The sequence below is a fragment of the Megascapheus bottae genome, chromosome 4 (assembly GCF_031878675.1).
Source record: "Megascapheus bottae isolate mThoBot1 chromosome 4, mThoBot2.hap1, whole genome shotgun sequence".
Classification (NCBI taxonomy): Eukaryota; Metazoa; Chordata; class Mammalia; order Rodentia; family Geomyidae; genus Megascapheus; species Megascapheus bottae.
In genome coordinates, this window is record NC_143512.1 from 22,223,517 (window position 1) to 22,247,572 (window position 24,056).

The window sequence follows — 24,056 nt, forward strand, 5'->3', positions numbered from 1 at the left end:
CCGCGGTCAGTACCTTGCTTAAAGGTCCCATTCCGCCGCTGTGGCCCAGTCTACATCCCCGGTGTACAGAACCCTACGGAATCACTCTGAAATTTCCACTGCCTTGGATTGGATTGGCTGAGGGGCAAACTGGTTCTGAGTGACAAATACTGACATCCAGAGATGCCTTTCCCGTGGCCTCTACTTGATCTCGAAGGAAGCATACCCCCCTGTTCCTCCCCCCCCCCCAGCAAACCAGGTTAGCCCGTGCGTCACCCCCACCACGCCCCAGCCCAAACCTTCCGTCCCCGAACCTCTGTAAGTTTTTCTAAATCAAACTACATTTCCCATAAAGCCTAGCGAGGACTCCAGCCATTCGCCGGAAGTCAGGGAGGTTATTTCCGGCGCTGGCTGGTTGGGGGAGGGGGGAGAAAGTGACATTTGGATATTGCCAGTCGTTCTACCGTGTCCTGATTGCCTATTCAGCTGTGGTCACTCTTGGGTTAGTAACCATAGCGGCCAGTTCCTCGGTACCCCAGAAGTCGCCTGGAGGTGGTGATCAGGTCCTGGGACCCCCCCCCCCACCTTCGAGGTCCTGCGATGTGGCCGGGTTGGCGGGCGCTGGCTCGGCCGCGTCGGCTCCCGGCCGCTGGGCCTCCGGGCCCGCCTGGACTCTGCGCCTTGGGGTTGGGGCTCTAGAACCGCTGATCGGAGCGGGGATTTCACCTTCCACGAAGGAATCTCCCCGGAGGACCCGAAAACGGAACCACCCGAGGCTCCGGAGCGTTTGGAGAGCCCCTGCCAAGGGTGGTGTTTGAAAATGGATTAAATTGTTGAGTTGCCCGGGAGTGGAATTTCTTCACCGGTCGCTGGTGACTTAAGTGACAGGAGTGATAGGAGTCCATGCGACTCTCCACTAGAGCCATGAGACTTGGGATATAAGTCTTGGGCCCTTGGTTGCTTTTCTTTGGTTCAGTTTAAAAAAAAAAATGTTAAGACCTTTTGAAACCTAAGGGCACGAACTTTTTAGGAAGCCTTATATTATCCTGCTCTAAATCCTTCCATGAGACCTGTCAGAAAAGGACAGTAGTAACTCAAGTAGTAGAGTTGGTTAGAAGAATGTCTCCGTTTTTCTAGAATGAATGACGCTACTATTTCCAGGTTGCTTTTCTAATGAAAAAAGCAAAGGAGGAAAGGGTGAATTTTTTTACTTCCTTCCTTCCTGGAGAATCTGTGTGTGTAACAATGCCTTGTTGGTAGTGAATAACATTTTATTTTTCAAAGACAGTGTTGCAATCACCTGGTGACCTGTGGAGAGGGGAGAAATGAGTAGAACATAGGACAATGCAATGTTACCCAAAGCAAATCTCACTGAAGAAACTGTATAATACAAATCCATGGAAACTAACTTTAGTATAATAATCATTTGGAAGACTGAAGCAGTGCTTCAAAATAAAACCCTGAAAAGTTACAGGTTTTGTTATTAATATTTTAGTGGTATTTAAAAACTAGTGTGAAAGAAAATCTAGAGTAAACTAAGCAAAATAAAAATTGTTTTCTAATATAGAGATAATTTCTAATTTTTAAGCAGATCAGAAATATTCTAAGAAATGTGGAGAAGCACTAAGAAAGTCTGTAGTCTATTTTCCCCCAAAATGTTGTTTGTCCTGTACTCAGAACTCAAAAGATAACAGCAATGAAGAATGGTTTATAACCCTATAAGAAGTATGAATCCATTACTTTCTTTTTCAACTGAAATGTCAGTGACAAGGCAGACAGAGTTAATGATTGAAAAAGCTTTAGTAGTTCAAGGACAAAAAAACAACCAACAAAACCTATGTCCAATAATAGATTAAACAATGCTGCAGTTCAGGGCAACAAGGTTGTAGATGTCAAGAATAGTGCTGAGTCATATGAATTCACAATTGGTATGAAGAAACATCTTGACCTAGCTTACTGCACACTAAGAATAAAAACCAGTACCATGTAGACGGTAGAACTAACTGTATAACACAATATATTAGGTTTTATCTGAAACTTTGAACACTTTTGACTAATTTAAAACTGTAATATAATTTCTTATATCTGATAGTACAGAATCAAAAAATAGCACTTGTCATCTGCTGACAACTCCTACCTTTAATTTTGTCCTCTTTGACCTTCTTCCTATCATATGTCTCCTGAACCCGGTTTATATCGGCTAGCACTCCTCTTTAAAATATTGCTTAGTCTCCTTTCTAGCTTTTTCGTCTATACTACCAAACCTATATACTATGTTGTGCCTGTCTATGGTCATGTAATTTGAATAATAGTTCTCAAGTGATGGTAATTTTAAAAATACAGTTGATCAACTTTTGATCAATTTTTTATTCCAATATCACTACCTTTTGAAGAGTATATGTTTTTATTCCAGTACCACTACTTAGATAATGGTTGGCATTCCTCTGTTGACCCAAAAGAACAACTGTAATATTTTCTTTTTCTAAAAGGAACAAATGTCTTCTGTAAAAAGTAGTCCAAAACAGGAAATAATCTCCCAGCTACACAACTCAGCTGCAGAAGGAGATGTTGGCAAGCTAACAGAAATTCTCCATCGTTCTCCATCTCTTCTCAATGAAACATCAGAAAATGGCTGGACTGCTTTAATGTACGCTGCAAGGAATGGTCACCCAGATGTTGTCCAACTTCTGCTTGAGAAAAGGTAAACATCTTCATATGTTAGGCTTTACCTCATAAAGGATTTGTGGTTTAATTTTCATGTTACCTATTTATTTAATTTTTTTTACTTCTCACTCTTTCTTTTTAGTACTCAATATATCATGCATTCTAGAAAAATGCTTTTATGTTACATAGCCAGTCTTTCAGACAAGTTCTTTCTACTTTTTTTTTTTTTTCCAGAGGCTGGTGTTGAATTCTTGTCTCCACTTTCCAAGTATCTGTTACAAGCATATACCACCATACCTAGCTCAAATCTTTCTTGTAGCTATATTAATGTTATAATTTATAAGTTGATTATACACAGTAAAAGATACCATAATTTCTAGCTAAACACTATTGCTTGCTTGCTTGCTTGCTTGATTTCTTTCTTTCTTTCTTTCTTTCTTTCTTTCTTTCTTTCTTTCTTTCTTTCTTTCTTTCTTTTTTGCCATTTCTCGGGTGTGAATGCTGGTCTGATTGCTGTCCATGAGCTTCTTTGTGGCCAAGGCTAGAGCTCTACCACTTGAGCCATATCTCCACTTTTGCCATTGTCTGAATAGTATATTGGATATGACTTTCCTGCCTGGGCTGACTTTGAATATGATACTCAGATCTCAGCCTCCTCAGGAGGTAGGTTTACAGGTGTGAACCACCAGTGCTGAGACTATTTTTCATTCTGAAGATTGAACTTATGACCTGAAGTGTAGCAAGCAAGGGCTCTATGTGTGAGCTATATGCCTAAGCTTTCTTTATTGAGAATTTAAACATTTATACTTAATTATAAATCAGTTTATGAATAGGTTTAATATTTTTGTCCAAAACTTATAGCTGCCAAGAATTCTATAGAATTTTGATATCTGTTTATGACATATAAAACTACTGATTGGGCTGGGAGCATGAACTAGTGGTAGAATGCTTGCCTAGCATGCATGAAGCCCTAGGTTCGAGTCCTTGGTACTACATACAAAGAGAAAGCCAAAAGTGGTGCCGAGGCTCAAGTGATAGAGGACTAGCTTTGAGAAAGCCCAAGGACAGTGCCCAGACCCTGAGTTCAAGCCCCAGGACAGACAAAATAAATAAATAAATATTTTAAAAAATAAATAAAAACTACTGATTTACATTGTACAAATAACTATCCAGAATTCTTAAATATGTACTATTTCTAATCTTTCTACCCTTTATACCTGTGATTATTATATGATTATTTTAGCCTTAGTAACAAACCATATACTAAACAAAATACAAAGAAGTAACTCTAGAGTGACAGTGGTATTATCTGGAAATACTTTGTTGAAAATAAATTTTGAAAATTGAATTCTTTTTATTTTTCTCTTTGATATTTTCCTCCATCTGTAGGTGTGACAGATCAATTGTCAATAAATCAAGGCAAACTGCACTGGATATCGCTACATTTTGGGGTTATAAGCATATAGCTAACTTACTAGCAAATGCTAAAGGTGGGAAGAAGCCTTGGTTCCTAACCAATGAGGTGGAAGAAGGTGAAAATTATTTTAGCAAAACCTTACTGGACCGGAAAAGTGACAAAAGAAATAATACTGACTGGCTCAGAGCTAAAGAAAGTCATCCAGCCACAGTTTATATCCTTTTCTCAGAATTAAATCCTTTGGTTACTCTAGGTGGCAATAAAGAAAGTTTCCAACAGCCAGAAGTCAGGCTTTGTCAGCTGAATTACACAGATATAAAGGATTACTTGGCCCAGCCTGAGAAGATCACCTTGATTTTTCTTGGAGTAGAACTTGAAATGAAAAAAAAGTTAAATAATTATAATGGAGAAGTCTCAAGAGAAGAGGATGATGGGTTGGTTGCCTGGTTCGCCCTAGATATAGATTCCATGGCTGCTGAAGAATTTAAACAAAGACATGAAAATTGTTATTTTCTTCATCCTCCAATGCCAGCTCTTCTTCAGTTGAAAGAAAAAGAAGCTGGTAAGAAAACCTGTTTTGATAATAATCTGTTTTTTTTTTAAGAACTGATTTGCTATTTGCACTTTCCAGATAACAGGCCTTTCTAGAAAGCAGTGAAGGTAGGCTATGTTTGCTAGGAATGTCCTAAAGTTTTTGTCTAAGAAGGAGCCTCATCAAGGAAGAAGTGGTCAAGCAGGTTGAATTTCAGTAAGATGAAGACTTGGTTTTGATATAATGAAGCTTTTGATAGATTCAACAGAAGGAATATCCGTGGAGGGAAGTACCAGTAGCCAGATCAAGTTTATTGAAGAATTAATGAGAGATTAAGAAGAGGATCACTTAAGCAGTGTGTCTGTCTTTCCTTAGGTCATGATGCCAAGTTCTTCTAGAGACAACTAGGTAGTTCTTTTCCTTATACTCCACATCTATGAAGAAATAACCAAACTTAAAAAAAATTAGGATGAAAAAAATCTTACAGATGAGCTAATTGCATTTTGATCTCTTGTTTCAGTATCAAGGAAACTAAGACCTGCAACCGGCCTACTATATAAATTTATAGGCACTTCTCTGTGCATCAGTTGGCTTCTAGAAAATAAGAATGACAACAGTACTTCCCTTCCTCATGGAATTACTCTGAACATTAAATAAAATAAGTAACTGATAAAGTTTATAGATGATATTTGGCACATACTAAGTAGTTAATGAATATTCATTTTTTTCTAAATGTAATGATCCTGAAATAATGTAAGTAATAGCAGGCAATTATTTAAGACTGTCTGGTTCATTAAATTTCAATGTTATAATTGTTCTTATCAATGTTTTATTTATTTCACTTTGTTTTTGTCATTTATTTTCATTTTGTTTGTTTCATAATTTCATAATCCAAGTAATGTATTTGGCGAGCTCAGAAATTTCAACAATAGTATTCAAATATTTCTAGTTTCATTGCTTACTATATTTCAGTACCAGTGTAAAATGTTATAGCCAAAGTCTATTTTTTCCTAAGATTTATTATATTAGTTATATAAAAAAAAGGCTAACCACGATACAGGAAATGTATCCTCCACTTGAAAACAGGACATGTTCTTCAATGGCATGGACCAAGAGTAGTTTAATGACCAAGATAGACAGGCATCTATAATTTCCCAATCACATATCCTTTAAGATTCGAATCTAAGTTAAGAACACTCTTAACTATATTTATTTCCTACCAGAGTTTGGGATCAAACATAAGATCTCATGTATACAAAGCAGGAGCTCAACCCCTGAACTGCATTTTCAGTCAAACTATAATATATTTTTTTGTAAAACGTACTACGTTAAAGTTGTATTGTAAATGTGCTAGGATATTATATAAGGATCTAAAACAAAAGCTACACCTTAGCCTTGTGTAAAATATATATTAGTCTGTCTTAAAAGAGAATTATATTTTATTCAAATTAAAATTAAACCTGATTTTTATCATCTAAAAGGTGACCAAAGTATACATCATAAAAACAAATCCACAAACCATGGTTTATGCAGTTATTCAGAAAGCAATGTATGGTGTTTATAATAGCTCAAGAACATCATATAAATATTAATTTTCTTTTACAATTTGTCACAGAATGAAAACATTTTATGTTTCTTTCACAAGGAGTTGTAGCTCAAGCGAGATCTGTTCTTGCTTGGCATAGTCGTTACAAGTTCTGCCCCACATGTGGAGGTGCAACTAAGATTGAAGAAGGTGGCTATAAAAGAGTGTGCTTGAAGGAAGACTGTCCTAGTCTCCAAGGCATTCATAATACCTCATACCCAAGAGTTGGTAAGTCATGTATGTGTGAAAGCAGTGACCCAAGGATTCTCTAAGTCAGCAATTTAGACAGAAGTAACTTGTCTGTGCTCCCCAGTGTCTGCATCATTGACTGTAAAAACTTGGTGACTGGGTGCCGAGGCTCAAGGGGTCCCTACTAAGATTTAGCTTTGTCATTTACAGATTGGACACTTTGTGGGAAAGAAGGTAAGGTTGTGTTCTGCTGGAATGATCAACAGGAGTGCTTACATGTGGGCCCTCCAACATGTTGATTTTAGGTATCTGAGAGTTCCCCAGATTAAGTCTCTCAAGAGAACAAGAGAAAGGCTGGCCTTCTCTGTCCTAACCTTAAAAGTCCTAACAAATCACTTCCACTGATTATTTTCATTATATCTGATGTATTGGCATTCCGGATTCAGAGGGGAATGATTCCAATTCTTGATAAGAAGTGGCCGGTTCACACTGGCCATACATAGTGGCTACTCTGGTCCTCTTAGGAATTTACAGAAAAGGGAAACTATACTCATCTTGAGGTTTTGATTCCTTCACACCAAATTCTTATATTCTTCTGCAATCATTTAATTGAGTTATAATTAGAAAACTATTCAACAGAGAGAAGAAAATCCAGCTAATCTGGTTCCTTATGGAGAGAGAGAATGCCTCTATCAATTCAGGGCCTGTTTATGGCTTTACCAAAGAATTATATCCTGGAACTGGCTTCTCATCCCTACCAATAACTGCAAATGCCTTCTTTCATTCTACTTACTGCTTTGTTTATAAGTTTGGATATCAGATATCCATCCCTTTAAAGCCACGAAAAAGAATATCTTGATTCAACAAACCCAAGGAGGCCTCTAGGAAGTGAAATGATGGCCTACTGGCATCTAGCTTTGTTTGCAGGATAATTTTTACATTTGTTTCTTGTTTCTCAATCATAATCTATTCTGGAGAAGTTGCTGGAGTAATAGCTTCTAGAAAAGTGAACTGTAATTTTAAGTTTTACTGCTGTAATGGCCTAAATCGAATCACTAGCTTGTAAAAAATATTTTACTAAGGATTGAAGAGGAGTACAATTGGAATTTACCCCATATCAATGTGTTACCACTCAAGCTTTTTTCTCCCTAAAAAATAAGAATATGGCAGGGTGTGGTGGCTCACACCTGTAATCCTAGCTACTCAGGAGACTGAGATCTGAGTATCACGGTTCAATGCCAGCTTGGGCACCTAAAGTCAGTGAGACTCTTATCTACAATTAATTACTAGAAAACCAGAAGTAGCTCTGCAGTTGCAGGGGTAGGCTAGTAGCCTAGAGATAAAGAGCTCAGGGACAACTCTAACGCCCAGAGTTCAAGCCCCATGACTGACAAAAAATAAATAAAAATAAGAATATGCCTTGCATATCCTAAAATAGAATAAACATTACTAAAATTGCAGGAATGAAGGTGAAAGAATCAGTATTCTGTGTGTTTTCCCTTAGATACTTTATCATCAGCCACTTTGGAACAGAAAGGATCAATCTTTTGCAAAACATTAAGAATCTTGTTCCTAAAAAAGCTATACTTTTTATGTATCCTACAGTTTCTTTGCACAGTGACTCTCAATTATTTCTTCTTGCCATTCATATATCTGATTGTTTTGAACAGATCCAGTAGTTATTATGCAAGTTGTTCATCCAGATGGGACCAAATGTCTTCTAGGCAGGCAGAAAAGATTTCCCCCAGGAATGTTTACTTGTCTTGCTGGATTTATTGAACCTGGTAAGCCTTTTCTGAATAGTTTTTATAAAATTTAAAATGTTTTAAATATCACTTAAAGATGCCCAGATATGTTTTAATTTTCATGCTTTTACTAATAGTGTTCATTAATCAAAAATTCAGTATTTGCTTTGTCATGCAGGTATCTGAATGATTTTGGTCTTCTCTGGACTTACTTGTCAAAGAGATCATATGTAATTGTGCTAGTAGCCCTGTATCCTATATTTACAGTTCTTAGGCCCTACATGACTTTTCCACCAGCACTCAGTGTCACCTAAGATAATTAATTGTTTTGTTTTCTACACTTACCAAAAATCCAGTTTGGTAAAGGTAGTTCATTTCTATGCCCCAAAGCCCTTGTATAATAGAAGCTTAGTATTTATAAAACAAAGAGTGGTCATACATTAATCGATAACTGTTTAATCTCAAGTTTTACTGTTAATCTGAAATGCTACGTAATATCAGTAGTAAACATGCAAAGCCAGTGTATGTTTAGAAGCCCTTACATTTTTTAATTATATGATACTCATGAATTTTAGAATGTAGTTACTATACAACAGTTTTACAGATGAAGACATCAAAGCACAGGTAATAAATAACTTACCAAAAAATAATAGCAAAGAGATTCAGGCTAGATATCATTTTACTTCTGAGTCTGGTCACTATGCTTTTTTTAAAATAGTTTTAGGTTTTTAATTGCTAGGTAATATTCCATGCATCAATATTATACTATTCATTCATATCTTCAGATAATCAGGTTATTTCATGGTTCTCGACTATTACAAAAAGTTCATGCTTCTATTTATATATATATTTGCAAGAGTTATCTAGACTCTATACATAAATATCATGAGTAACACATATGATATAACACATTAACCTTCCCTAGATATTGACTGAGTTTCATTCCCAAGTGTTTCTACCAATTGAAATGTATTGCCAACACTGGGAAATGTTCTATTATTCCACATCACCACCAATTTAGGATCGTCAGACTTTTAAATTTGTTATTTTAGGAGTATCAAGTAGAATACCAATGTAGTTTTCATTATGATTGCTCTACTGATGGAGCACTATTTTGAAATGTGTACTATACACTTAAAATTCCTTTTCTTTGCTAGTTCTTCTCGGGGCTTGAACTCAGGGCCTCGGAACTCTCCTAGGGCTTTGGTGATCAAGGCTAGTACTCTACCACTTGAGCCATAGCTCTATCTGCAGCTTTTTGATAACTAAGTAAAGATAGGAGTCTCAGAGTGTCACAGACTTTCCTGCCAAGGATGGCTTTGGACCATCATCCTTGGATCACAGCTCCTGAACAACTACAATCACAGGCATGAGACACCAGAACCTGGCTGATTTTAGTAGTTTTCAAGTATATGTTATATGCTAATCTTTTAATATATTGATAGTATTTTATGCTTGTGTATATGACCTCAATAAATATTTTCTTGTGATAAGTTTTTAATTTTTTGAGGAACTAGATTAATCTATGTAAAGTAGAACACTATATTAAATACATATTTTGCTAAGGATTCCTATATTTAACAAAATATTTCTAAACATCTAGGTTAATCTTATTTACAATATTTACTTCTAATATAAGAGAATTGCTTAGAAAGAAATCTTTCAGTAACCTGGAAAGTATTCTCTACAGTAATTGTTTGGCAATATAATTTTCAAAAACAAGCTTCAACCAGGCAATGGAAACAATCCAGATGCCCTACTGCAGATGAATGGATACAGAAAATGTGATATATATACATATATATATGTATACACAATTGAATTCTACATAGCCAACAGACAAGATAAAATAATGGCATTTGCAGGGAAGTGGATGAATCTAGAGCGAATCATGTTGAGTGAGACAAGTCAAGACCAAAGGAACAAAAGGCGCATGGTATCCTTAATATGTGGCTATTAGATCCAAACAGTACAAGAGCGAGGACTCACTATTAGCATACCCAAAACTATGGACATGGTATTGGAAATATAAACACAACTACATAGACATAAAAATCTATGACTCTATAGACATAATGTTTTATTATATAGAATAATATGTATCTATGACATACAAACCCTCAGCCTAATTTAAATTATGTTCTAAAATCTAAGTGCCAGTGATTGTATATAGAGATTCCCTTCTTGAATACTCATTTGTTAAATATGTCATGTGAAATATGTTGTAAAAACCAATGTTAATAAATTCTACAATAGAAAAAGCTTCAGTATGCTAATTGGAAAAATATTTGTAAAAATTATGATAATAATTTAACAAGTTATATGGATATGAAATAGTATCTAAAAATTTACATAATATTTGCAGTCAGGGACAGATAGCTTTTTTTGCCAGTCCTGGGCTTGAGCTCAGGGCCTGAGCACTATCCTTGGGCCTTCTCAAAGCTAGAGCTCTATCACTTGAGCCTCAGCACCACTTCTGGCTTTTTTTTTTTTAATGCATGTGGTACCGAGGAATCAAACCCGGGTCTTCGTGCATGCTAGGCAAGCACTCTACCACTAGTCCAAACGCCCGACCTGTGCTGTAGATCTTATAAAAGTATTTTTTTGAAACGTAACAGACCTTTAAAAAAAGGTGGAAAAAGTGAAAGTTTTGTTGGCACGTGTAGTCTGTATACAGTTATGTACTTATAAAAGTGATGATTTTTCATTTGTATTAGGGTTCTTTTTATTTGAGTGTCCTTCCAAAGTGATTTCCAAATTCTTAAACTGTAGCACAAAATATCCCAAGCCTGTTGATCAGCATCTTGTTCTTTCGCTCTGTTTCATTAGGCGAGACAATAGAAGATGGTGTGAGGAGAGAAGTGGAAGAGGAAAGCGGAGTCAAAGTTGGCCATGTTCAGTATGTCTCTTGTCAACCATGGCCAATGCCCTCTTCCTTAATGATCGGTTGTTTAGCTGTTGCAGTATCTACAGAAATTAAAGTTGACAAGAATGAAATAGAGGATGCCCGCTGGTTCACTAGAGAACAGGTAAAGTTCAATTTAATTTCCTTCTTCTATTGATTGTTCCCTGACAGTATTGGTTTGGGCATGTAGCAAGGAAGCATATTTTCAGCAAGTTGGATGAATGGCTACAGCTCCCTCATTATGAATGGTTTACAATGTAATTGATAATGCCATTTAGGGAAAGTGCATGTTCCCTGATGCATCCTATTTTAGCTCATTCTGTGAGATTTTTCTAATAATGATTATTTTATACCATTTTAAGCTTCAGATTCCATTTCTTCAAATTAATGATCATTTAAAGTTAAGAGATAAATATTTATTGTGAGACACTTTATATTTCAGCATTAAACTATCAGTTACAAACGTTGCAGTCTTTATTTTGAACTGTTCCTCAGGACAAGAATGGCATAAATCCATTGCAAACATTCAATCACAAGAACATTTCAGATAGTGTTCCTGGGCCTGGTGTGGTGACTCACACTTGTAGTTACACCTCCTTGGAAGATAGAAATGAAGAAGATAGAATTCATGGCCAGCCTATGGGGAAAAATAAAGAAAACAAAACAAGCTTCCATTTCAACCAGTAAGCCAGGCCTTATGTAGGTAGTAAGGTCAGAGTTTAAGGTCAGCCCAAAGCTCAAACAAGGCCCACTGAAAAATAACTGAGCTCAAGAGGTAAGAGTACTTACTGTGTAACAAGCACAAGGCCCTGAATTTAAACCTTAGTCTTGCAAATAGTAAAATAAAACGCTAAAATAATATAGTGAACAATAAATTATTTTTCATGTTTTACATAATATGATCCAAAGCATTGATATGTATAAGAAATGAATACATGATTATAGCAAAGACCTGAAATCCTGTCTGAGTTTGTCTACATAAAATTACTTTTATTTTATGATAAAACTCCTAAAGGAGTTTTAATACAAAGCTGGTCAATTGTAGTATAGAACTTCAAAAGGAATTTTAATTTAAAATGGAAATGAAATTGTTTCAAAATTTTAGGGAAGGAAATAAACCTGCCTCAAAAATTGACTTTAGTTTGAAGTTGAGTGTGGTAAATAGCATTTTGCCTTTCTGGGGTCCCATTTTCATTGCTTTTCTGGATTTGAAAAAAAAATCAAAACAATAATTTAGTAAAGCTATACTAAATTATAGATGTTACTGATGTCAATTTCTGCTCTTGTTACTTTAAAAATCATCACAAGATGTGATATTTATACACAATGGAATTCTATGTTGCTGTCAGAAAGAATGACATCACCCCATTTGTAAGGAAATGGAAAGACTTAGAAAAAATCTTAATAGTAAGTGAAGTAAGCCAGACTCAAAAGAATGTATGCTCAGTGGTTTCCCCCATTTGTCATAATCAATAAAAACCTTGGGCTCTCCTAGCCGAGATTTACAATAGAACAAAATCTAGATACGTAAGGCCATATAGTATGATACTAAATGAAAGGACCTCCAGGATAGAGAAACAAAAGCCATATAATGAGTGATTATTGTCCTTAATGTACTATGTTACCTCTCCTCTCTTTTGCTGTCCTTGGTTATCTCATATTGTTACAGTATTTCACCTGATTATCAGATATATTGTATATATGTATATTTGGTTATTTGAAGTGGGATAGGGAAGGGAGGAAAACAAGATGAGGGGCGGGAATGTGGGGAGGGAAATGGGGACCAAGACATGACAAAGGGTATCAATGTATGTGAAGTAATGCACCTTTTATCTGGTGAATGTAATATAACCCTTCTATTAATTACAATAAAAACATATGAAAAAAATCATCACATGTTGGATGAATTATATAGTCATGGAGCCAGTTAAATATGATAGTGTTGAGATCCTAATCCATTTTATTTTATTATGATGTATTTTAGGTTGTGGATATTCTTACAAAAGGCAAGCAGCAAAGATTCTTTGTGCCACCAAGCCGAACAATTGCGCACCAGTTAATCAAACACTGGATTGGAATGAATCCTAATCTCTAAATCAAAGAACTAGGCTTTGAGTGTAGTTTACTTTTGAATAACAAGTACTTCTCAAGTAGGACTACAAATAATCAGTGATCTTTACTGTCATAACACAGAATATTGTGAAACAATAGTTTTGAAATATTAAATTTTGATTAGTATTTAACTACTTGATTTTTGTTTATCTTCCCACTTACTATTGTTCTATCAGAGATATTAGATACTAAATGTTGTTACTTGTCTAATCCGTTTTAGCAGTTTACTAGGAAACTTGAAATGACGTACTCATGGAAAGGGAACTAAAATAAGAGGACACTTGTGTCCTTAAACCTAAAACAACTATTGAATGCACTTGTTTATGCATTACTTGCCTTTCATAAGACAAATCAAGATTCTCTACTTTTTCATGGAAATTAAACATATTTGAAAGGAATTCTTTAAGGTCAGACAGTAAACGAATCTGAGTTTGTCAGTTGTTGTCACCCACTCCTATAATCGCTCCTACTCAGGAAACTGAGATCTGCAAAAAGGGATGATCAAGCCAAAAGGAGCACAGGCTCTGAGTTCAAGGTCTAGTACTAAGAGAGAATGAGAATTAAGTTAAGATGTTAAGATTTTAAGTTAAATGTTTTAGTTTTATTTCTTATTGCTGTATTGACAGATTTTATGATAATTACCATCGATGCTTATAATACTTAGAACATCTTAGTTTCTTTTTATTTTTTTGCCAGTCCTGGGGCCTGAACTCAGGGCCTGGACATTGTGCTTGAGCTTTCCTCAAGGTTAGCGCTCTACCACTTGACCTACAGCACCACTTCCTGCTTTTTTCTATGTATGTGGTTCCAAGAAATTAAATCCAGGTCTTCATGCATGCTAGGCAAGCACTCTGCCACTAGGCCACGCTCCTGTCCCAAAACATCTTAGTCTTGACCTTATTTCAGTATGTTCTAAGAAGAACATACTTTATTTTAGAACTGAACTGCTAAGTATAACTTAAAACTGACTTAGTAAAATTCTAGAGACACTAACCGAACACTTTAACATAGAATGTATGTATTAAAATGTTTGGAAATTATTTAAAAGGTAGTTTACAAATAGCTACATTTTTATAATTAGGATTTTTATTATTCTCTATTACAGGTGAATAAAACAGTTGAATTAAAAAAACTGTGTTACAGTTGAATAAAAGGGATAATGTATGTAACTTTCAGACCATTTTTATATGTAGGAAGAAATTCTGAAAAAAAAGTTTAATAAGTTGATGAAGGAAATTATTGTGAAAGGATATACAGTGTAACACAAGATTTTACCTGTAATAGGAAATAGCAGCTATTACCAAAAATATATATACAGTAAATCCAAAGAAGGATTAGTAAGGACTTAGTATACCAAAATTTTAAATTAAAATTTTAGATACAGTCTTGAAAAATTTCTTTAAATTATATAAGGTAACATTCTCAGATAAAATTATTTTACCAGTAGTTTTATAATAAATAATAAAAGCTTGGTAGTATCAAAATTCTAAACCAAATTAATTCTTACACAGGACATTTATGTACATAATAAACTTATAGCTACATTGCTATATTGAAAATTATGTGCCTTCATCATGAAATATAGTGACTTTTGGCTTAATTTTACTCCCAATGTACTTCAATACTTTCAGATACTAATATTGCATTGTAAAATTCCAGACTTCCTTAATGTTAGGATACTAATGTAAAATATAAAGTGCCAGTAAATACAGGTATAAATTTTATTTCAGATATTTAATGCTATTGTACTTGGGAAAAATATCACTAGCTAAATTATTGTTTTGATAATAATTCCTAAATTGCTAACCTCTAAGAGGTGAATAACTAAATATAATTGAAAAACCATTTTTTAAATGGTAAAGGTATAAGTGACAAGAATGTATTCTAATCAAATTATGTAACAACACAATAAATTATCTATTTTCTGATTTGTGTGTTTTGTATTTTGTAATGGTTTGACAAATTTCTTTTTACAAATAAAAAGTAAAATTAGGTCATTATCTTCCATTTAACTTTGATGTATTTTTTTCTTTTTTTATTGTGATTAATAGAAGGGTTACATTACATTCACCAGATAAAAGGTGCATAACTTCACAAACATTGATACCCTTTCTCATGACATGATCCCCATTTCCCTCCCACCCTCCCCCTGCTCATCTTGATTTTTCCCCCTTCCCTGTCTCCTTTTGTAGTTAGAAAACTTTGAAGTTTGAACAGGAATATGACTCAGGGCTATACAGAAGAACCTAGATTTGACTACTACTACTGCAACAAAACTTACTTAAATTTTAAATTTGTATTTTGAGATAAAATACACATATACAGCACATGCACGTATGGTCACATATACATGGATAATCAGGCATTTTAATCTTTTGGTTTAAAGTTACATATCTAGAATAATGCTAGATGTTTTATGTAATTGGCTCATATTACACGTCTATACATTTTGAAATGTTTACTGTTCATATAATTAAAAGCCCACATATTTCAGTTATTTGCAGAAGGGAGTTAGTCTATCAGAAATCCAGTGAAGAAGTAGAGTGAAAATGGGAAAGATTGGGGCAGTAGAGCATGGGACTCAGCTAGAAGGAGAAAGCACACATTTTCATGGTACCAGGGTGGATGAGATAGGCTGTATTTTGAGAAAGCAGGCATAGTCGGGATGCTAAATGCCCACCTGTTCTAGAAAGTCATTGAGTAGGTGCTACTCAATTGGTCTGAAATCTAATACTGAAAACAGTCTTTCTTTTCCTACACTATTTTTTCCTTTGTCCTCAGTTTCAGGCCCTTCAAGGTAGAAGTCAAAACAGCTTCTAAAATAGAGAGTTTGTCATCATATGTAATAGATTTTTAAATGACTCAGTATATTTTCTTATGGTGGAAATGGCCAAAGGAAGGTCATTCAAGTAATAAAGATGGTATTGGAAAAATATGAGTGATAAGCACACTGAAATGATCTACTTGCTTGGAATTTTTTTCCCGTCATTGAAAGTAAGCATAAATAACAGAGATACAGGATAGATTTCTCATTCCATTTTTACTGAAGAATACCTGCTCCTTAGTAGCAGTTTTCATTTTTCTTTATTCCCTTTAGAATGCTGCTTTTCACTTTTTTATTGCTAAGCAGACAAACCATAGCATCAGCCAATGGTTTCCAGAGTAATAAGGATAGCTGTACAATTTTTAATTTTAAAAGATCCTTTTGGCTATTGGAAACACTTCTTTCTACCTAGAATTCTGATAGAAAAAAACTGCAGCATGAAGAATGAAAATATGTCCTTGCTTTCCCTTCCAGAACTCAAGGGAACTATCAGTCCACCTCCCTGTTTTACCCCAGATAGACTAAGAGCAATCTTCTTACTACTTGTCTGTGAGATGGCTTCATATTTAGTAATGAGGATATTCTGCCAAGGAGTAGGAATTCAAAATGGCTCTCTTCCCTATTTAAGAATACAGACAAATTGATGTTATTTCGCTTACTTGCAATTTAACCCATTTCATTATAGTCTCAGATTATAGTCCATTGGAACATTGTGCTATTATGAACACCTCAGCAGAACACCTATTATTATTAGTGATGGTAAAGTAGTTTTCAGAGTAGCCAGAAGTTTTATTGCAATTATTTTTGCTTTGTTTTTACTAATTGTGTTTATGAAACAAGTTTAAATATTACCAAGCAGATGGAGATGCCAAAGAAAAGATGCCCTTGTATTGTGAACAAATTGAAGACTCTGAGACTATTGGTATGACATCCACTCTGCATCATGGTATAAAAATCACTGATGTGACTAGAGTGTACCCATAAATAGAAAGCCAGTAGGAATCTGTGATATGTGGCATGGGAAGGAAAAAGTGGGTGTTTGTGTTTGCGTACCTCAAAAGTTTTCATGACTCTGGTAGTAGAATCCTAATTTATTTTGTTTAACTGTCTAGGTTTTCCATACTAATTTCCTACTGTCATTCCCAGTCATTTCATACATGCTTCCAAATACTAAACATGTTTTCTTATCTTATGATGGTAAATTTATCAACTATACCTTTGAGGATTACACAGTAAAACAATGTCTACATTCTGTCTTTGTGCTGTATCTAAATATCAACTCGTAGATTGTAAAAAAAGTATTTTATGTGTATTTCCAATATATCTAAAAATATTTATGGCAATATTTACACGCCCCCTAGGAAACAAATCTGGTTGGTGTGTTCTCGTGATAAGCTGTGCACAGTAGTTTATATAAACAATGTGGAACATCATTTGATCCTTAACACTGTAAACTACACAATTTACAGTTGTGTAGGAGAGGGAGGACCTTCCTCAAGGGCACATGTTTATATAAATAGTACAAAAGTTTGAAAGTAAGTATTTCACTCCAAATCCTTTCCTCTTTTCACTTAACTATCTGCAAGAAGTGTTTGTGTTCACTTCTTGGCATTTCTTTTTTTTTGTACTTTTGGTACTGAAGTTCCCATTTAAGGCTCAGTGCTTTCTCGGCAAAGCAATTGACTCTGAAGCCACAGTTTTCTCCCTCTTGCTTCAGGTTATTTTTCTAATATTATCTCACTTCTCTTTTTAAATATTTATTTATTTATTTTTGCCGGCCCTGGGATTTGAATTCAGGGCGTTGGCACTGTCCCTGAGCTTTTTCACTCAAGGCTAGTGCTCTGCCATTTGAGTCACAGCTCCACTTCTGGCATCTGAAGTGATTAGTTGGAGAGAGAGTCTCATTGACTTTCCTGCCCAAGCTGACTTTGAATTATGATGTTCAGGTCTCCGACTCCAGAGTAGCTAGGATTAAGATCTCACTTTTTGTCCGTCCTCACACTCGCTTGCTTCCTATGCTTTCTCACACAGCTGCCATGACAAGACATAGACCACTATGCTCTACTTGTTTTGTTGGAATGAGGTCTCACTTTCTGCCCAGGCTAACCTCAGTGATTTTCCAGAGTTCTCCCTCCCAAGTAGCTGAGATCAGAGTGAAAGAAGTTTCTTAACACTGAATAAAGCACTTTCAATCCCAGTTTCCTCTTTCAGACATACATTTGGTCATTTTTTTCATCTCGGCACACTTTACACATTTCTACTGAATCCTCCACTTACTATTCGGTTTACAAATTTCTATCTCCCAGTTATCCATTAGACATACCTACTTGGATATCTCTAAGCATCCCAAATAATGCACATCTAAAATTACCTTTCGCCCACCTCCAAAGTATTTCTCTGCTTCTAAAGCCATATATTAATAGTCTGGCTCAGCAAGGCAGTTTGAGCATTATCTTTAACTTGCCTATTTTATTTCTCAAATCACCCAAGGATAGGACCTAGTTTTATCTCTTTCATTGATTTAAATGCTCCTGGGATTTGAATGAAGGATGTCATCCTTCCTAAGCAGGCATCTTCTCGCGTAGTGCACACATTCACATGTATTTTGCATTTGTCTATTTTTTTCCATATAAGACCTTCCAAATTTTGCCTGTAGCTTTGGCTTTTGTCTGCCTCCCGAGTAACTGAGGTTAAAGGTGTGAGCAACTGAGCTAGATGGCTTTCCTTCTTTTACTTTGGGGTATTTGAAATCTCTGTACTTCACTCACCTGCCCTCCTTCTCCGTCTTCTCCCTTCCCTCCCTTCACTGCCCTTATCCTACCATTCATCTGGTTTCTATATCTTCTTTCATTTTCCTCTCATGTCATTTTTTTACTCTCCATCTATTCCTCACAATGCAGCCAAGGATATCTTACTGAGGAAAATTTTATCTAGTATTTTCCTTATCTAAAATACCAAAAAGACATCTCTGAAAAAAAAAAAAAAACTTCCACTGCGGCATAGCAGCCAACCTTTTCAATTTTCCCATTCTTACTTGTCACTTCCATTTATCTCAATCCCATATATACATGTAGCAAAATCTATGTTCTTGCAGAAAACCATAGAAAATCTATATTTTCATTGTGAATTCACTAACAACATCCCCTAAAGGTAACCTGGAGAAATGTGGTTATTGGTTTATGCCTGTAAGCCCAGTACTTGTGGACTGAGACTGGAGAATTTAGTTTGAGAACAGAAGGCTGTCTTTTAAAACATATATAATGTGGCAACCTGAATAATAACTAAGATCATATGTTACTAGTATAAATAAAAATATCATTTTGCTTATTTAAAGATTCTAAACTGTAGTTTTAAACCATAATTTTGAATTATATTTTCACTTACATTTTTTCTACAAGTTCAAAAGCCTGAATGAGAGCCTATCATATCTAACCCAGCTTACAAATGAGCTCACTGAATTTAAAGGTCATCATGGGTTATGAAAACAGAACCAAAGTCTTCCTAATTAAAGTCATCATTAAGTGTCTACTATGTCATATACTATACTCCTTCCCTGTCTGCCACACAAATGAAATATATTTGACCCAATCCATATAGACAGCCAAACTAGATTATAAGAATTTTTGTTTTGTTGGGGTTACTTTTGCTTTCTTTGTGCCTTGTAAAATTCATATGTAACTCTATCGAAGTTTATAAACCACAAAACACACTAATGTATCATCAGTCACTAAAACTCCTTTGAAAAATAAGTTTATTTTTAGTAATAACTAAGACAGTTAATAATAGAATGATTAAAGGATGATTGACCATTCCTGACACTGCATTAGACTAATACACTAATTAGATTTTGTATTAGAGAGCCCAAATAAATACAAAGTAGAACAAGACAAGGAGCTCAAATTTTGCTTCATTTTCTTACCTTTCTAATAGATACTTGCATTCTTCCTGTTTCCTTCAGATCTGAGAAATTTATGAAGGCCTCGCCCAGGTGAGTTGATTGTGTGTGTGTGTGTGTGTGTGTGTGTGTGTGTGTGTGTGTGTGTATGTGTGTGCATTACTTCACCCTTTTAGAGACATATTCTGCATTTTATACTTCATTCTCCTAAATTAATTGCTTGGCAAAGAACAAAGACCAAAGGGGAAAGTATTTGAATTCTGTATATGAAGACAATTTAGCAATGAATTTCCTTCCAATCACAAACTTTCCAGCTGTGTTACTTACTGTGTTAACAAATAATATAGAGACATCCAAAAAATATTGTAAATACCCAATGTGTTCAGGCTTCTTTTATTTACACTAAGAAAGACATCATATGCTCATTTGAATAGCCATTATCCGTATCCTAATTTGGTTGTTTCAGATAAATTGTGCATTTGGAAAGCAAGGAAAATGCAATTGACAAGCGAGGCTCCTAAGCATAATTGAAATTCATTCTGAATGCAAGAAGGGTCAGCTTCATTTCTGAGCAGTAGACTTTGTTTTGAATTCCGATACTCCACTTGGTTTCCAGTGCAGTGTCTAATCACCAAAGTAATTTCTTCATCTACTTTCATTGAATTTGCCTTCATTTTGTACTTAATATTAAGTAAATGTTTACATTTAATTTTTGAATTATATTAGTTACCAAAACATTGTTAACTAAGGTAAAGAAAAAAAGATATGGACATTAATATTGTTTTTTTTATTACAATTCCAATTACTCTGTGATTTAGATCAATTTCATAAGCAAAATGTCCTGGCCAATTTCTGAATATAATAATCCCCAATCAAATATTTTAAAATAATTTTGGTTTGCTTCATTATTGTCTTCATACATTTCCTTATAATGTATTTCAATCATATCCCACCACATCACCTCCTTTGTGTGTCATCCTTCCTAATAGGTCTACTGTCCAAACATTTACCCTTTTATAATGATGCCACCTCTCACCCCCAGGTCTACATATTGTGTGAGAGAGAAAAAAACAGGGTGCAGCTCAGTTGTAGATCACTTACCTAGGCCATGCAAGGTCCCATATTGGCAAAGAAAAAGAATGTATTCGATTTAAAGATTACAGCTTTAAATTCTGTTATAAAGATACTAATTCAGGACTAGGAGTGTTGTCTAGTGGTCAAGTGCTCAGCTAGCAGGCATGAATCCCTGGGTTCGATTCCTCAGTACCACATACACAAAAAAGCCAGAAGTGGTGTGGTAGCTCCAATGATAGAGCAGTATCCTTGAGAAAGCTCAAAGACAGTGCTCAGACAATGAGTTCAATCCCAAGGACTGGCAAAAAAAAGAATTTAGAAACGATACTAATTTACACCAAGCACAGAGGACTCACGCCAGTAATCCTAGCTACTCAGAAGGTTGAGATCTAAGGATTGGCCTTTGAAGCCAGGCTGAAAAAAAAGTCTGTGAGACTCTTATTTTCAATTAATAGCAAAAAGCTGATAATGGAACTGAGGCTCAAATGCAAAAACTCCATCACGGAGTGAAAAATAAGCAAGAAAACCAGGCCCTCATTTCAAGCCTCAGAGCCAGCACATAAAAAAAAGATTAAAATGTCTATCATTTTAATAACAGATATGTAGCTTAAAATCCTGTATTTGAAAGAAATAGGAAAGTCTCTACTATCTAGTTTTGTTTTAAAATAATCTATTCCTAGCGATGTTTTAAGTTGAATTTTAGTGAAGTCATGTATTTTTTTCAAAAATTTAAATACCTGTGACAAAATTACACTGAGGATGTTCATAAATCTTTGTTTTCTATACTATTTATTATTACTATTAATTATTATCTAAGTAGTTACACAAAGGAGTTGTCATCAATAAGACAGCCTTGAGAGTATTCTGTTGAGGGGAAATATTGTCTAGTGCCCAAGGTTTCAAGTGAACCGTTAACACACAGGAATTTAACTACAATAGAGCAGATTTCTCAAATCTTTGGTCTAATATGGTAGCTCCTTTCATGGTCATGTTCCTCAATATTTTTTCTTTTTTTTTTTGCCAGTCCTGGGTTTGAGCTCAGGGCCTGAGTACTGTCCTTGGACTTTCTCAAGGCTAGAGCTCTACCTCTTGAGCCTCAGCACCATTTCCAGCTTTTTTCTATGTATGTGGTACCGAGGATTCGAACCCGGGTCTTCATGCATACTAGGCAAGCACTCTACCACTAGGCCAAACTCCCGGCCTCCTCAATATTTTTTCAAAGTGCAAAATAAAACCTCTAAATGTGATGCAATTTGTGAATATTTGTATGTACTGAATAAAAAACACTGACATATTATTTCTCTCTCTTCAGGCTGCCCAGACCTTAGAGTATTTAAGATGGAATGAAACGTTAGCACTGATTGCATGTTCAATATAAACCTAATCATAAAGTGATTAAGTTAACCTGGAAGATTATTTCTAAATATAATTGCTCATTCCCTTTTCATTGGCTATAATTGTCCAATCCTTCATCATTGGCTACATTGCAATTTGCAAACTTTTTTTTAAGGCAGTAGTCAAAAAAAAATCAAGCTCAAGCTACATAAAAAAAGGTCAGCAGAAACAATCAGGCACATACATTTTTAAATAAACGCCTTTTGCTGAATTAAAAATTGACTAATTTGAGTAACCAACCAAAATTAAATGAGCAAAATGAATTAGAAAATGCTTAAAAGTGGGGATGGTAAAAGAATTTGAGATTTTATTTAACTCTTTTGATAGAAGCCTTTTTGGAGTTTTATGTCTTGTTTGAGTTCATTTTTTTGGATTTTTTTCATATATTTTTATTGTAATTAATAGAAGGGTTATATTATATTTGCCAGATAGAAGGTGCATTAATTCACATACATTGATACCCTTTCTCCTGTCTTGGTCCCCATTTCCCTCCACCCCACCCCCACCCCTCATCTTGTTTTCACCCTTCCCTATCCAATTTCAAATAACCAAGTACAAATATATCTAATATATCAGATAATAAAGTGAGACACTATAACAATATGAGATAACCAAGGTATAGCAAAAGAGATGAGAAATAACATAGTACATTCAGGACAACAATCACTCATTATATGAGCTGTTGATATATTTTAGATATGAGGCCTTTGGTTGGTTGGTGAAGATCTTCTCCCATTCTGTAGGCTTCCTAATTAATTTCCTAGCTATGTCCTTTGCCATACAAAAGAATAATAAAAGACCCTGTATAGCAAAAACACTTCTTAGAAGAAAGAACAGCACAGGAGGAATTTCAATACCAAACTTTAGACTCTATTACAGAGCTATAATTATCAAAACAGCTTGGGTCTGGCACAAGAACAGGCCTGAAGACCAATGGAATAGAACTGAGGACCCAGATATTAAACCACAGACCTACAGCCACCTAATCTTTGACAAGGGAGCCAAAAAAATAGAATGGAAGAAAGACAGCCTCTTCAACAAGTGGTGCCTGCAGACCTGGTTAAGCACCTGCAGAAAGCTAAAAATTGGATCCTTCTTTGTCACCCTGCACTAGAATTAACTCCAAATGGATCAAAGACCTGTAGGTAAAAGCTGACACACTGAAAACTTTACAAGAAGGAGTAGGAGATACACTAGGCCTCCTTGGCACAGGTTGAAGCTTTTTTAATAAGGACCAAGAATCACAACAAATCAGAGAAAGGCTGGATAAGTGGGACTGCATTAAACTGCAGAGCTTTTGCATTCATATTTTTATCAGATCTTTTATTCAAAAATGACACAAATAAATGGAAGGTTATTTATGTTTCTTAGAATTATTAGGTATGATATTGTCCAAAGTACACAAAATAATTGTCTGGATAAGTAGCTACTGCATTGCTTTGCCACTAAAATTGTGTGTGTGTTTGGGGGGGAGGGGGCTATAGGTGTGTGTTTTAGCAAGTTGAACTCAAAAAAGCTTTGCACTTTCTGGGCAGTGGCTCTACTATTTAGCTCTTCTTTACTTTAGTTACTTTTACTTTGTTGCTTTTTTTCCCCCAACCCTGAGGCTTGGACTGAAGGCCTGAGCATTGTCCTTGGGCTTTCTCAAGACTAGAGCTCTAGAACTTGAGCCACAGCACCACTTCCAGCTTTTTCTGTGTATATGGTACCAAGGAATCAAATCTGAGTCTTCCTGACTCA

General features: G+C 35.3%; 1 protein-coding gene across 1 annotated transcript; it reads left to right on the forward strand.

Moving 5' to 3' along the window:
• The first annotated feature begins 404 nt into the window (after window positions 1-404).
• Window positions 405-15,027, forward strand: Nudt12 (nudix hydrolase 12). The gene is made up of 7 exons (XM_090331546.1): window positions 405-481; window positions 2,469-2,680; window positions 4,033-4,622; window positions 6,238-6,405; window positions 8,037-8,150; window positions 10,941-11,140; window positions 13,001-15,027. The coding sequence occupies exons 2-7, from the start codon at window positions 2,475-2,477 to the stop codon at window positions 13,109-13,111; spliced, it is 1,389 nt and encodes a 462-aa protein (XP_090187672.1). The 5' UTR covers window positions 405-481; window positions 2,469-2,474; the 3' UTR covers window positions 13,112-15,027.
• Window positions 15,028-24,056: the final 9,029 nt, after the last annotated feature.